General features: G+C 40.8%; 2 protein-coding genes across 2 annotated transcripts in view; both read right to left on the reverse strand.

Annotated features, from left to right (window-relative positions):
• Nucleotides 1–587, reverse strand: part of alcama (activated leukocyte cell adhesion molecule a) — a 58,455-nt gene extending 57,868 nt beyond the window's left edge. The window contains exon 1 of the mRNA XM_041052113.1: nt 367–587. Coding sequence (XP_040908047.1) covers nt 367–424 — 58 coding nt within the window. The 5' untranslated portion in view covers nt 425–587. The remainder of the gene's footprint in view (nt 1–366) is intronic.
• Nucleotides 588–8,982: 8,395 nt separating this feature from the next.
• LOC121190947 (zona pellucida-like domain-containing protein 1) lies at nt 8,983–12,140 on the reverse strand. The gene is made up of 10 exons (XM_041051969.1): nt 12,032–12,140; nt 11,552–11,772; nt 11,259–11,443; nt 10,578–10,650; nt 10,174–10,271; nt 9,944–10,024; nt 9,699–9,867; nt 9,514–9,613; nt 9,272–9,292; nt 8,983–9,116 (listed from the first exon to the last, which is right to left on the reverse strand). Exons 1-10 carry the CDS (start codon nt 12,138–12,140, stop codon nt 8,983–8,985), a joined length of 1,191 nt encoding a protein of 396 aa, XP_040907903.1.
• Nucleotides 12,141–12,812: the final 672 nt, after the last annotated feature.

A 12,812-nucleotide genomic window follows, 5' to 3' on the forward strand; every position in this document is an offset into this window, starting at 1 on the left:
CTGCTCACCAAAACTTTCCTTATATTTCATTTTCTTTTTTTTTGTGTGTTGTTTAGGGGAAAGCCACCCAAACCACTGATAGATTTTCCATGCTTTCAGGTCAATGTATTCGGTCTGTGGCACCGAACCAAGCGTGAAAATGTTATCAGTATCAGACAGTCATAAAACAAGAGCGGTAACTTCAGGTGTACGGTGCTTCACCCCGCAGGCATCTATCTTTTAGCTAACCGGCGTGATTCTTGCTAGTGGTAGTAAAACATGAAATGGCTACGGTATTTACAGCCTACAAAAAAAAAAAAAAAACACGAGAGGAAGCATCCAGTCTGCTCTGAAAGGTACTCATGCTATATTATTAACAAAGCTTACCTTGGTCAAGCGTCCCGGTGCTCAGGAAAACCAGGAACAGCAAAGCAGACGAACCCATCCTTATAAAGTAGCTTTCGGGGTTTGGAGATACCTCTTGGGTGAGCTTCAACAACTGAGGAGTTGAGGTCGATGTGAACGGCACAAAAATGGCCCCGCGAAAAATGTCACACTTGTTAAGGAGAGAGGAGAGGAAAGTCCGAAACCTACCGGAGTGAGTCAGCTCAAGCAGTGAGAGAGAGGGAGAGAGAGCAGGTGACACACACACGAGAGAGAGAGGGGGAGGAGGAGGAGGAGGACTGGAGATTTGTGGGGGCTTTTTAGCCTTAAAGTGCTGTCGGAAATATGGCCGCTCCCATTCGAGAAAAGATAAAGATGGAACTACATCTTTTTTTTTTTTAAATATTCCGTGTCATACAATAGATAACTGATGACTTTGCGGAAGTGCTGAGCTTTAAGGCATTCATGAATCAATAACACAGGACAGTGAAAACAACTTTTGGTTTACTACACACGTCCAGCCTGCGGTTCATCAACAGAGCTCTGCGGAAGCTTAACCGAGGATTGACCAAATAAAACCTAGTCCAAGACGTTCAAGCCAAACATATACCACACGTATGACGCATTTTTTCCAGACCTTAAACACCTGAACATTGTTCGTCTACACCTGGTTTCTGAAAATTTTACGAGGGATAACTGAAGGCAACACTTGTTTCCCACTTTTTTTGCTCCACCTCATTTTTTTTTTTTTTTTGTCAGAACACTTTATTAAATGGTATATGCATACACCGGACACGGAAGACACACAACTGTACCGTTCGTTCTTGAAAAACAAGGAGGAATGGTTTAGAGCCATCGACTCTGAATGAGTAAATGTGGTATCTAGCAAGAAGAACAAAAGGTTTACTATAAAGTATTTGCCTTCATTTTCTAGCTTCTATCTTAAATCTGCTGTGTCATATGAATGGAATGGAACAGAAAGGGAAGGTTTTGCTGGGTGGGACCTGTGACTTCATGAGAACAAATCTTCTCTCACTTAGGAGCGTAGGAGAGGCACGCGCCGCACTTCCCTCTGGTAGCAGGGTTCACTTTCGATTTGGAAGTAGTGACGTCATGTCATTCCCGCGTGGCCGGAATATATATATATATATATATATATATATATTTATTTATTTATAGTTTAGCTGACACCCAGAGATGTATCCAGGTAACTTTACACAGCTGCCACTGGCTGTGTAGGATCTCACATGATTATAGGCTGTGATCAGGTAAACTGTTCATCTGATACCAGAGAAGTTCCTCTGTTCAGCTGTCATTTCCTCCATGGTTCCTCCTCTCTGATCTGTCTGAGCTGCCTGTATGTGATTCTTAGAGTTATAGCAATAATAAGCTAAGTTATTTGCAGTGCATAATAGTGCAACACTTGTTTTTACAGTGCTATAATAATATATAAGAGGTCACCACCACAGACAGCGTATGTGCAGATTTAACTATATACTATGTATAATTACTATAATGATAAGGGACAGAGGACACCGGCAGATGAAGAATTACGTCTCCCTCTTTATGTTTTCTGTCAGAAACACTGTTTTCAGGGTCAGATTGAAGTGAAGGGAAAGATTTACGTCCACAGACATGCATCTCAGGATTCCTGTGTCTGATCAGACTGCATGGCCTCTGGTTTGAAAAATATTATGACAGGGAACGTTCATGTTGTATTAGCATAATCATAAATGCTGCTGGAGTTAAAGTCGTATGGTGTAGTGTGGTGGAGAAGAATCACTGACACTGGGCCAGACTGGCCAGAGTCTTCCTCCACACCTTGATTCAGTAGACACAATAGTCAACAATCCTTTGATTCTGATGTATAATTGATTTATTGCAAATTTCTCCAAACAGGATACCATAAACCCAGCTATGCCAGCAATCTTATTTCTGAAACACCAGATTCTAGAAACTTGGTGTCTAACTCGAGGCTTTGTTAAAAGTGTATTCTTAAAACAAATTGAATGCCCTGCAGTTGGGATTTGGTATTATAGAGAACTGATTAAAAAAAATAAAGCTACCTTATTTTCATATTAGAAGGCTAAAATAAGCTAACATTTGGTCCTAAATAGGAATAGACTTTTAGTGATATCATTTTAAACAGGATTTATGCATTATGAGGTTTCTGTAAAGACACTACCACTGACGTCTGTGGCAGTTTGTTAGAGGAATATTACAATGATTTTAATTTAGTAATTTTAAAATGTAATTTAAAAAAAAAAAAAAAACTCAGTATGACCTGCTGTGGATATAATGTGATTCTTCCAAAACCTGTAACCAGTTTTGGGAAATTTCACTGAAAGTAACTTTTTCAGGTCCTGAACTGTTGACAAAACCAATGGTGTATAGATTTAAATTAAGAGAATGAGATAATGAAAAGATCCTCTGAATACTGCAAGGACACAAAGTCATGATGTGACCTTCTCATGGACCCACCTGAGGAGTTAATGTAAGAGTGAAACTGACATAGTAAAAAAAAACCCTTTGACTGTAATTATCTGGGAGCTGATAAAATGCCATTTTGTAGCTTAAGCTGCAAGTTCCATTTTATGTTGTCTTTTCTGGCAAAGTTCACCAACTAATTAAATATATTGTGAGTGTACTTCACTTCACCTGTGATAGAGTTGAATTAAATGTTATTGATGTTCCATAGAATTCACTCTCTACACTCGTCTCCACTTCTCTACTTTTTTTTTCTTTACTGTAACAGTGTACTCGTTTTATTACTGTGTTCTGCTTGTATATTTCCACAGAGGGGCCAGGTCTCAGGTTTAGGCCTTTAGCCCTGGAGCTAGCGTGCATTCAGTGCTTGTTCAAGGACACTGCAACAGTGTTTGTTTTCACTGTCGCAATCCTTAAACCAGATTTTCAGCATTCACTGGAAGGATGGTCTTTAAAATGACATGGCAGCTGCGTCGCTGAAGTCACCTACACTCAAATGGGGACTTGGGGTAAATTTGCAAACAACATCTGTGAAAAGAAATTTAGCAGTCTGATAACTGTGGTTCAACATGGCTTTTTTTTTTCCCACTCTGAGTTTATCAGTGTTGAACATTTGGAAGGTTGTGAACTGAATAATAAATCACAGGTCCCCACCACATAGTTTATACAGTAGCTGGGAACCAACATTCCTGCAATCTGTTCTCTGTTTATATTTTATTTGTCAAATGTGCCCTCAGTGGGCTTTGATAAAATGTGCTCACACATTTGAGGTGAACTGTGTACATGCCTAAAGGTGTAGACCAGCCACTGGCACACACACCTCTCTTGTTTAAATGACATGGCTGTCCATATTCAATATTTTTATCATTGTTAACTGTCATGACTAGCCCCTAAGGGGGCTGTTTTGGGAATCCTTTTATGTTCTGAACTCTTTTGTGAACGTTTAGACTCTTGTTTAGTTTGTTTTGTTTATAGTTCCTGTTTTATTTTGAAATCACTGCCCTTGTGTATCTAGTCTTGTTTTACTTCCTATCTTTGTCTTGTTTCCCTCCTTTGTGATTGTCTGCCCCGCCCTAATTGGTTTCACCTGTTGCCCCTTACCTTGTGTATTTAAGTCTCGTCGTTTCCATGTGTTCTTGTCTGTTCGTTTTTGTCTCTTGCTTCTGTCTCTTGCCTTTGCCACATATCCTTTGCCTTGTCTCATTCCTCGTCTTGCCTATCGTCATTGTATCCCCAGTCAGGTTGTGTATTTGTTACTCGTGTTTGGTTTTAGCTCCTTGATCTGTGTTTCTCCTCGCCAAGAGTGATTTTGCATTTACATTTTGTATTTTTGTTTTTGTGCCTTTTCCCCTTTATGGGTGATCCTTGTTTTGCCACTTTGTTAGAATAAACACTATTATTTTTGATTACGTCTGTGGGGTCGTGCATTTGGGTCCAAGTCCTTGCCCTAGTGTTGACAGTTAACAAATTCCATGACGAGTCTAAAACCAGCAACATGTTAGTCTGTCTCATGGTTTGGTGCTTTCTGACTCTGGTTGACCTCTCTGCCTCAAGCCCACTGGTTCCTAATGAAGACATATGGAATTAAAAAGGTCTCAAAGATTAGGAAAATATAGCATATCACCTGAATTATCTTTGACTTTGATTATTAGGTTGTTTCTGTATTTTCAAACTGCTCAGGTGCTTTTAGATTCAGATGCTTCCAGTCATTGGATGCTTAGACTTTAACATTTAATAAAAAAACATATTACACATATTCATTCTAATTACATGTTAATGTTGTGTATGAAAAGTGAGGCTAGTGGATGTCTGTGGGCTTTGTTTCTGTTCTTCACCTCGAGGTCGCTGAACAGTTTCTGCAGTGGTGCTGTCTCTACTTCTGCTGCACTTGCATCACACACTTGACACAAGTTTACATAAAGCCTTTAGTCACATTACATGGGGCTTTAATATACAACCTACAATAATTTAGATGGGCAGAAGAAGCAAAGGGTACCCAACCACAGACAGTGCAGCTCTGTCCCAGTTCAGGGTGCGGATCTGAAACTGCCCTAAATGAGACAGACTAACCACACAGAGGCCAAAACTATTTGTGCATTCAGCATCTTGTCAGTTTACAATTCATTGAGGTCAACTGAATTAGTTTGCGTGCAACCAGTGACTGCAGTTCTCAGAAGAGCATCTGGAACGGGGACAGACTTTTGACTTTTGCTGTAGTCCTTTTCCACAGCAGAGATTCTGACTAATAACATTAAGGATTGAGCCGTTGTGTTCTGCTGTCTCCACTGAGCCACGGCAGTGTGACAGTGAAACAGCATGCACAATATCAGGATTCTGAATCTGAAATCAGCTGCATTCAGCCATCACTTAATGTATTATTTACACCTGTGCTTTTCCTGCTGTGACAAGTCAAAATGTCTGCTGTGAAAAAGGCCTATCGTGGTCATGGTCCCCCGAACTGGAACGCAGCTTGAGACACAACAGGTGGTATATAAAAAGGTCATGGTGGCCTACAGGTTGTCACAGGTTAAGGAAAACTCTTTCAGAAAATCAGCAGGTAATCCAAAAAAAAAAAAAAAGGTAGCACAAACAGGTAACAACAGCCAGTCTGGACCAGTCTGGAACCAGTCGACTAGTAACTGTCAGTACCAGCAGTGTTTGTCCAATGTTTTCAAGACACAGACTCGGATAAAAGGTAGACCGTGACTCCCTACTCATTAAAATTTAGTTCAACAGACCCAGGTTGAGGAGGATTTTAATCTTTTCTGAGTTAGTGTTGAGTTTTCTCCATATTGACGCAACTGTACTGACAATACAACTTACATACAGAATATTTTTATAATGTTGTGCACATTCTCTAAGATGGCAGCATTATATTTTAGACCAGGCTTCTTAAATAAGTCTATGTATAATGTATTAGAAGCATAGTTATACAGCAGGTGAGGAATTATGTAAACTGTCTGAGCAGAATCAAATGATTAAAGTGCCTCCTACTGGTTCATCTGAGGAATTACCTTAAACAAAAAAAAAATCATTTTACAGGAAACACAATGCATCCTTTCATCCTAAATAAAATTCAAGATTTAGAATCTAAGTTTGAGATGATTTGAGATTTAGAATTTGAGTTTTCCAAACTCAACAATAGTGTGTGAAACACAGTCAGAGAGAGAGAGAGAGACGTGTTCTCCTCCTTGAGGCCTCACTGCTGCCCACTTGTGCTCGCTGGCAAGTTCAAAGTCTCGACGATCCCCCTGTCATCCTCTCTGATACAGCAGCCCAGCTTCTCTCCCTCTCCCCTGTCAGTAACCGAGCGTCTTGCTGACGGAGTTTCCCTTTGAATCCACGCTGCAGTTTTCAGCACAACTGAAAAGGAAATTCCATCCCATTATTTTCAGGATGAGTCAAACAAAGCTTGTCATGCAGATGAAAGTCAGCAACAAACACAGCGTGAGCGCAAGCGCTCGGTTGGCTGAAGTTAGCAATCCAGCTTCAAAACACAGAGGCACAAGAGTCAAATTAGCAGGGAGGGAAGGTAACTACAAACCGAAGGCTGTGTTGTATTTGAAGGGTACATTCTTGCAGAAAAGTTGTTGTCCTTACAGTCAGCATGACTCTCGCATAGATATTTTAATCAAAAAGCCAGTGAGAACAGCCAATACAAAGTTAGAAAGTAAAAATCCCATTTCTGTAAAAAAAACACGTTCCTTTAAGGACACTCTGTAATGAACATGCATGTAGCTTTACTCTGATTCTGGGTTGCTCACTGTACAACCTTCACTAAAATACTGACCATGTAGACTCTCTACTGCTGTAACTAACCCTGGATCTTTTCCTGACCTTAACCAAGTGTTTTTGTATCCATAGAGAAGTCTCATAGTGCTGTAGTCTGTGGTGGCCTGACAGCTCAGAGGACTGCAGCTTAAGAAAACACATGTAAACAGACAGAACACAAGCAAACTACGAAAAAAGTTCTCTGCGCTTTGGCAACACATGCTCAGCATTTAGAGAAAAAAAAAATGCTGCAGAGCGAGAAAACACAACCAAATACAGAAACATTCTGCATATACAGCCTGTTACAATCATGATTCACATCAAATGAACAAACACTCAGCAGTTTATCATTAACACCACACTAATGCTGGGTACTTCCTTCCTTTGCTCTCATTGATTCCAGAAGATGCTGGAAACCTTCCTTTGAGATCCTGCTCCATGTTGACACGATTCTTGAAATAAAGCTAAACAGTGCAACTGCTGTGGCTAAACAGTGTCAGATCAGAGGCTTCTATCAGAATTCGTTCAGCTGTGGTTTGTCCCACAGCAGCATCTCTGTCGTTTCACATGTCTTTGCTCTCTCTCTCTGTGCTCATGGATGATGGAAGGTCTCCCCATAGTTATTATTATGTGTCACCATCATGTCAGTTTAAAACTGTGAGCATCCAAACCCTCCTGACACCACACACTGTTGTGCATTTACAGGTAATTATGGTTCAACTCACAATCCCAATGTACATTAGAAAATGATTAAAGGTACCTTGTTAGTTTTCATGATCATTATTTTTATTTGCATCCAGTGTTTCTCATAAAAACACACTGAGTGTATCCACAAAGCATCAAACAGGATGAATGTGTGTCCTTCATCACAGAACAGAGGCAGGAGCTATTTAAAATGTTTTAATATCTGTTTTATTTTCATAAAAAGCTGTCATTTGCTCTTTTTCATTGGTGCTTCCCTACCTGTTATAGCATATCACCTCAACCAGCTGTGGACATTCATATATATTACAGCCCTGTGTGGACCTCTTCAGTCAGCAGAAACTTAAATTCTGTGCATCTAAAGAAACTAGACAACAAATCAAATCATAAAAACATCACAAAAAAAAAAAAAAAGAATCTCTACAGCATCACTAGCTGTCAAAAACTCTACATTAAAAGTGGACAACAGCTGCTCTGGATTCCATAAAGCAGAGGTGTGGTGATCGTTTGCTCTTTTCATCATGGGCTTTCCCACCTCCTTTGTGTGAGCAGCTGTTTTTGACTCCAACTTTTGACAGAGTGGCATTCAATTTCAACCCACCCCACCACCCTCCCCCCCAAAATAAAAACGCTGCTGGAGTTTTATTCATTGTATGTGATGTTTTTGTGTCAATGACTTCTCACAAAGGTCAAGTTAAAGAACAGGTTGTATAGAAAGTGACTGAGTCTGGTTTCAGTGACATGTGAACCTCCATTGTGGTCCTAGGTCTGCTGTAAAACTAGATACAGACTCTATACAAGTCTGCTTTAAATAGCTGGGATTTAATGGGTCATGACAAACACAGATGAGGATGGATATATGTCCTCAGTCACAATGACTTGTATATATATATATATACGTATAGAAACACACACAGACACACATAGATATTTAATTCAAGAGATAACACACTTGGAGAAGCTAACAGAGCAGGAGACATCATGGTTAACCTTTTATTCTCTGTCTTATTTTGCTTGCTTCATACTGTAAACAATCATGCAACAGTGGTTTCACTCTCCAAACTTTTCACACTCTTTCATGTCACTCTAACATCAGGGGAACGCTTGTGTGACCCTACAACATTAAAAATGAACTAATTTAGTTTCCATAAAACTCAGTAGAACACTATATGAATTAGAGTTTCTTCACAGATTTGTGCTATTTCATTGGTAACTGCTGATAAACCATCTCCAAAGAGGCCTCTGTAATTTTGTTTCTCTCACTAACTAAATGATAAACTAATGATATAAACTAGTGATTTCCCTTTATATGCTTTTCAAAGCCAAAGCGCATGAGTGCCTAACACTTAAGCTTTTCATTGTATAATGCAGCATCTCCACTAAAACAAGCAAAGCATCATTTGTGCAGAGCTTCTTGTTCTTTCCTTTTAATTTCAAATTAGTCTATACAGTACATTTCTACCATAACTGCAGCTGTAAGAAAAGACCACTAAACCACATATGTAGATGCTACATGAAGAAAACAAAAAAACACATTAACCGTGATATTAAGCTGAGCTTAGTTCTACATTGCAGGTCTTGTGGGAGAGGTTGATGTGAACCAGTAGGTCCAGCAGTTTCGCTCGCGTGGAGTGGTGTGGACGAGGCATCTGCTCCCCTTTAAAAGGGCCTGAGCCTCCTGTAGAAGACGGCTGCTGCAGCCAGAACCACGATGACGGCCAGGGTGAGGATGCCCACGGCTATGCCCAGACCCATCCTGGAGTCGGAGTCTGAGTTGCTGCCGGACAGAGCTGCTCACAACACAGAGTGAATACATGTTCGTCAAACCTTAGCCTCACAGAGCATCATTTGTATACAGTCTCACTCATTAGTAATGAATGTCACTGTCATAGTGACAGTGCTCGAATGGAATAAATAAAATATTACACAGAGTGAAACAATATCATACCTTCCTCCTTAGATACCAGTGCTGAAAGGAAGAGAATGATGAAAATCAATCAAATCAGATCAATATTGAAGCCCAGTGTTGTGGTCTGTACATGGCTGTGTACTGATATTACCTGGTGGTATGTTCAATGGTCATACTGCATGCAGTTGCATCTGATGTGATTACTTTGTGATGAAGCTATTAAAAAAACTTCAAAAACATCTCAGCTGATTGCTCTGTAATGCCTTGTAATGCCTACTTACAGTTCTCATTCCTGGTAACAATAGGAATTGCTGAGGACAGGGTGGTAGCTTCTGAGACACCAGTGGACTTAACGTCCCTTCTCCTCCTGCTGTTACATTGCTGTAGATGATGGAAGAAAGAACGTAAGTAATAACTAAAGAATTCCCAGCATCACAGGGAAAAAATGGGCTGATCCGTCACTCACCTTAAAATCGTTGCAGGTGCTGATCTCACAGAGCCTAGTGATACAGTGCAGGTAATACGTGGACACCGTCTGGTTCTGCTGCTCGAGGAACCTGAAGGCCGGGAAGGAGAAGCGGGCGTGGTGACTGTCCCCATTCTCATGCATGGTGGTCATCTGGTCCTTAGAGCACCTGTTTGACATCAGGAAAAGAAAGCGTTGGCATAACGTGGAGACCGGTCTTTTCAGAGTGAGATTTGAGGACTTACGAGACAAACAGGTTGAAGAAAGTGGAGTTTGTTGGATAGGGAGAGATGGAGGCATAGCATCGGTCCATGAGGACGTGGTACCTGGAAGGAGGGATAACAATGTGCATCAGAGGTGGTATTAAAATCACTTTTAAGACCATCCGCTTATTCTGTGTTCATTCATTTTGTTCCTGGAATGGGAACCTGGGAGACCAGAGACTAAACAATGTGTTGCATGAAATTAGTCTTACTGATCAGTCAAGTTGGCTGCCTGGACCTGGACATAGATACTGGTCCTCAGCTCTAACCCCAGCGGTGGTATGACCAGAGGGGTGGTGTAGTTGACATCCTGTCAGCAGAAATGTAGAGTCGGTTGGTTGTAACTGCGCTATATCATTCACTGGTCAGTGGGTTTATTGGGAAGTTTGTTTGTCATGTTTTAATCCAGAATTGATTTGATCTGTGAAGTGAACTGAATAATAAAGATTAGCCAACTTTATTTAATGTCTGTAACAAAACACACCGGAACAACCAGTAATACAACTTAATATATGCTGAAAGAAATTGTAGATAGAACACAATAGTTTGTACACAACACTTTTAATAAATTGGACAACCAGCACCTCAAGGTGAAACACCTCTTGTCTCAACTTACACTGAAGAGCTCCATGCTCAAAGTGCTGATGAAGCTTCCATTGTTGTCCCTCACTGCAATGGAGGATGCTGACCTAGATGGGACAAGAGGAGGCATCAGAGACAGGGAGGAGTCAGCTGGATGACAGATGTCTGACTGCATCTCACATGTTACTGTACACCAGAGGATTATTTCCACCAACACAAGAGAACAGGCCACTCTCACAGTCTGAAAATCCTAATCCTGTTTTCTGAGAGACTGTGATCAGGACAGATGTACGCCACCAAGTATCACAAGTATCACATACTGGGTTTTATAGGTGTTTTAGTGGCCACAGCAGTGAGATATAAGAAGATACTTTGCCTTTTGAAGGATTTTGCAGAAAAACACTTTCAATAAAGCAGAGGTTTTAATTCTTTATGTGCTTAAAAAGAGTGAGACAACCCAACAATGAAGAACAAGGCTGAAATCACAATTAACGTGCTTTTCAACCACAACCAAAGAGGGAAAAATAGCATCTATGCCTTGGCCGGATTTTTAAATTATAAAAGAAAAACAAACTATCCCTTCATGAAGCACAACTTTCATGAAATACTTACCACCAGAATGGTCACAAACACTGTCCCCATGTAAGAACATGTCCACTCAATGTACAGTAAACAAAAAAAAAAGTCACTGGAGGGATACAAGCAGAGATCTTACACTTCCACCTTGGTGTTGTTGATGAGATACTCCAGAGGATAAGCACAGGAATAATAGTACTTGAGCTCAGCGTTATAGGTGACTACTCCCGTGGTTGGATCGTGGGAGCGCACCACACCACTGACATTAACCGTCTGGATGTTGGAGAAATCAGCAAAGATCCCTGTGCCAGCTGCACTGGTGGTCTGGAGGCAACATTTACGGTAGAGTCAAGCACAGAGGAAAAAAAAAAGAGAACATGCTTTTAGAAAACATTTTTTTTTTTTACTCCTCCTCCTCCAAGCTCTACTAACCAGGAAGGTGCTGCCACAAGAGTTGGTCATGTTGAGGGGGAAGGTGAACCTGACAACAGGCGGGGTGACAGATTCGTCCAGAGTTCCTTTACAATCCGGGTTGTCGAAAATGTGGTTAAGGATGAGCAGGGACTCGTTGTAGCCGGTGTAAACCACAGGGCAGATTAGGATGGCCAGGCTTATCGATGATGTGCCACATTCCACCGAGATGTCAGTGTATTCTATAAGAGAGGGAAAGGTACATCATTCACATCAAGCTTCCTCTGCAAATATCACTTCAAATATTATTCAGTCAGAAACACATTTCATATCTGGAAGGAAAAAAGCAAAATTCCAATTTTACACATGCTACTTTTTCTTTGCTGCTCTGCTGTTCACACCTGCAGTCCTTTAGAGGTCATAAATGTCTTTCATGACCTGCACAGAAAGTTGAGATGTGACACGAACTTGTCAGATAAAGCCAAAGCAGGGATTCTGTACCTGGACGTCGAAGGTCACTTTGGCACGTTAACTGACTGCTTTTGGCCACCATGGATATCAAGATGACAAGGCAAAGGAGGGCCATTATCGCCGTCCTTCGTATGGACATACCTGTAATAGTAAAATAGAAGTATGCATCAGAAGAACTTTAAGTTTCTCTGTTGTAGCTCTTGTTGTTACCTTACTTGGCACCCACTTTAACTGTCTCACTGCCGTTGTCCCTTCTTTCTGCTTGCCTCTCAGCTTGTCTCTCTGCTCGTCTCCTTCTTTAAACCATGTGTGGAGCTTTTCTTATATATATAGCTTTGACTCTTTCTTAGGATTGGACAGAAACAAGGTCAATGAGGTTTGGTGTGTCCACCTTAACTCCACTGTATGGGAACAATTCTTTTGTACAGGGAGTTCCATGGACCATACCTTAAGGGCATTAAGGTATGGTCCATGGAACTCCCTGTACAAAAGAATTAGTGAAACTCTACACAGCCAGAGTCTTTATGAGGGACCAGAAACAATGGCCTAGCTCCTTTTCTTTAAAACACAGATTCCCTTAGAATGCTAACATGAGACTTCATGAAGTAAGTGTCAAATCCCTGGGGATCACACCCAATACTTTGATGCCCTTTTTAGGTGAGAGTCTGTGTATTAAAAATAATGGCAATATCCTTCAGTGTGACCCAAAAGATGATTCTGTAGGATAATTCCAGGTGCTGTGTTTACACTGGTCAGATGAATCTTTATGGAGGTCTGACCACTTCTCCACCGTGAGGGAAAATGACATGAT

This window comes from Toxotes jaculatrix, chromosome 12 (genome assembly GCF_017976425.1).
Source record: "Toxotes jaculatrix isolate fToxJac2 chromosome 12, fToxJac2.pri, whole genome shotgun sequence".
NCBI lineage: Eukaryota > Metazoa > Chordata > Actinopteri > Toxotidae > Toxotes > Toxotes jaculatrix.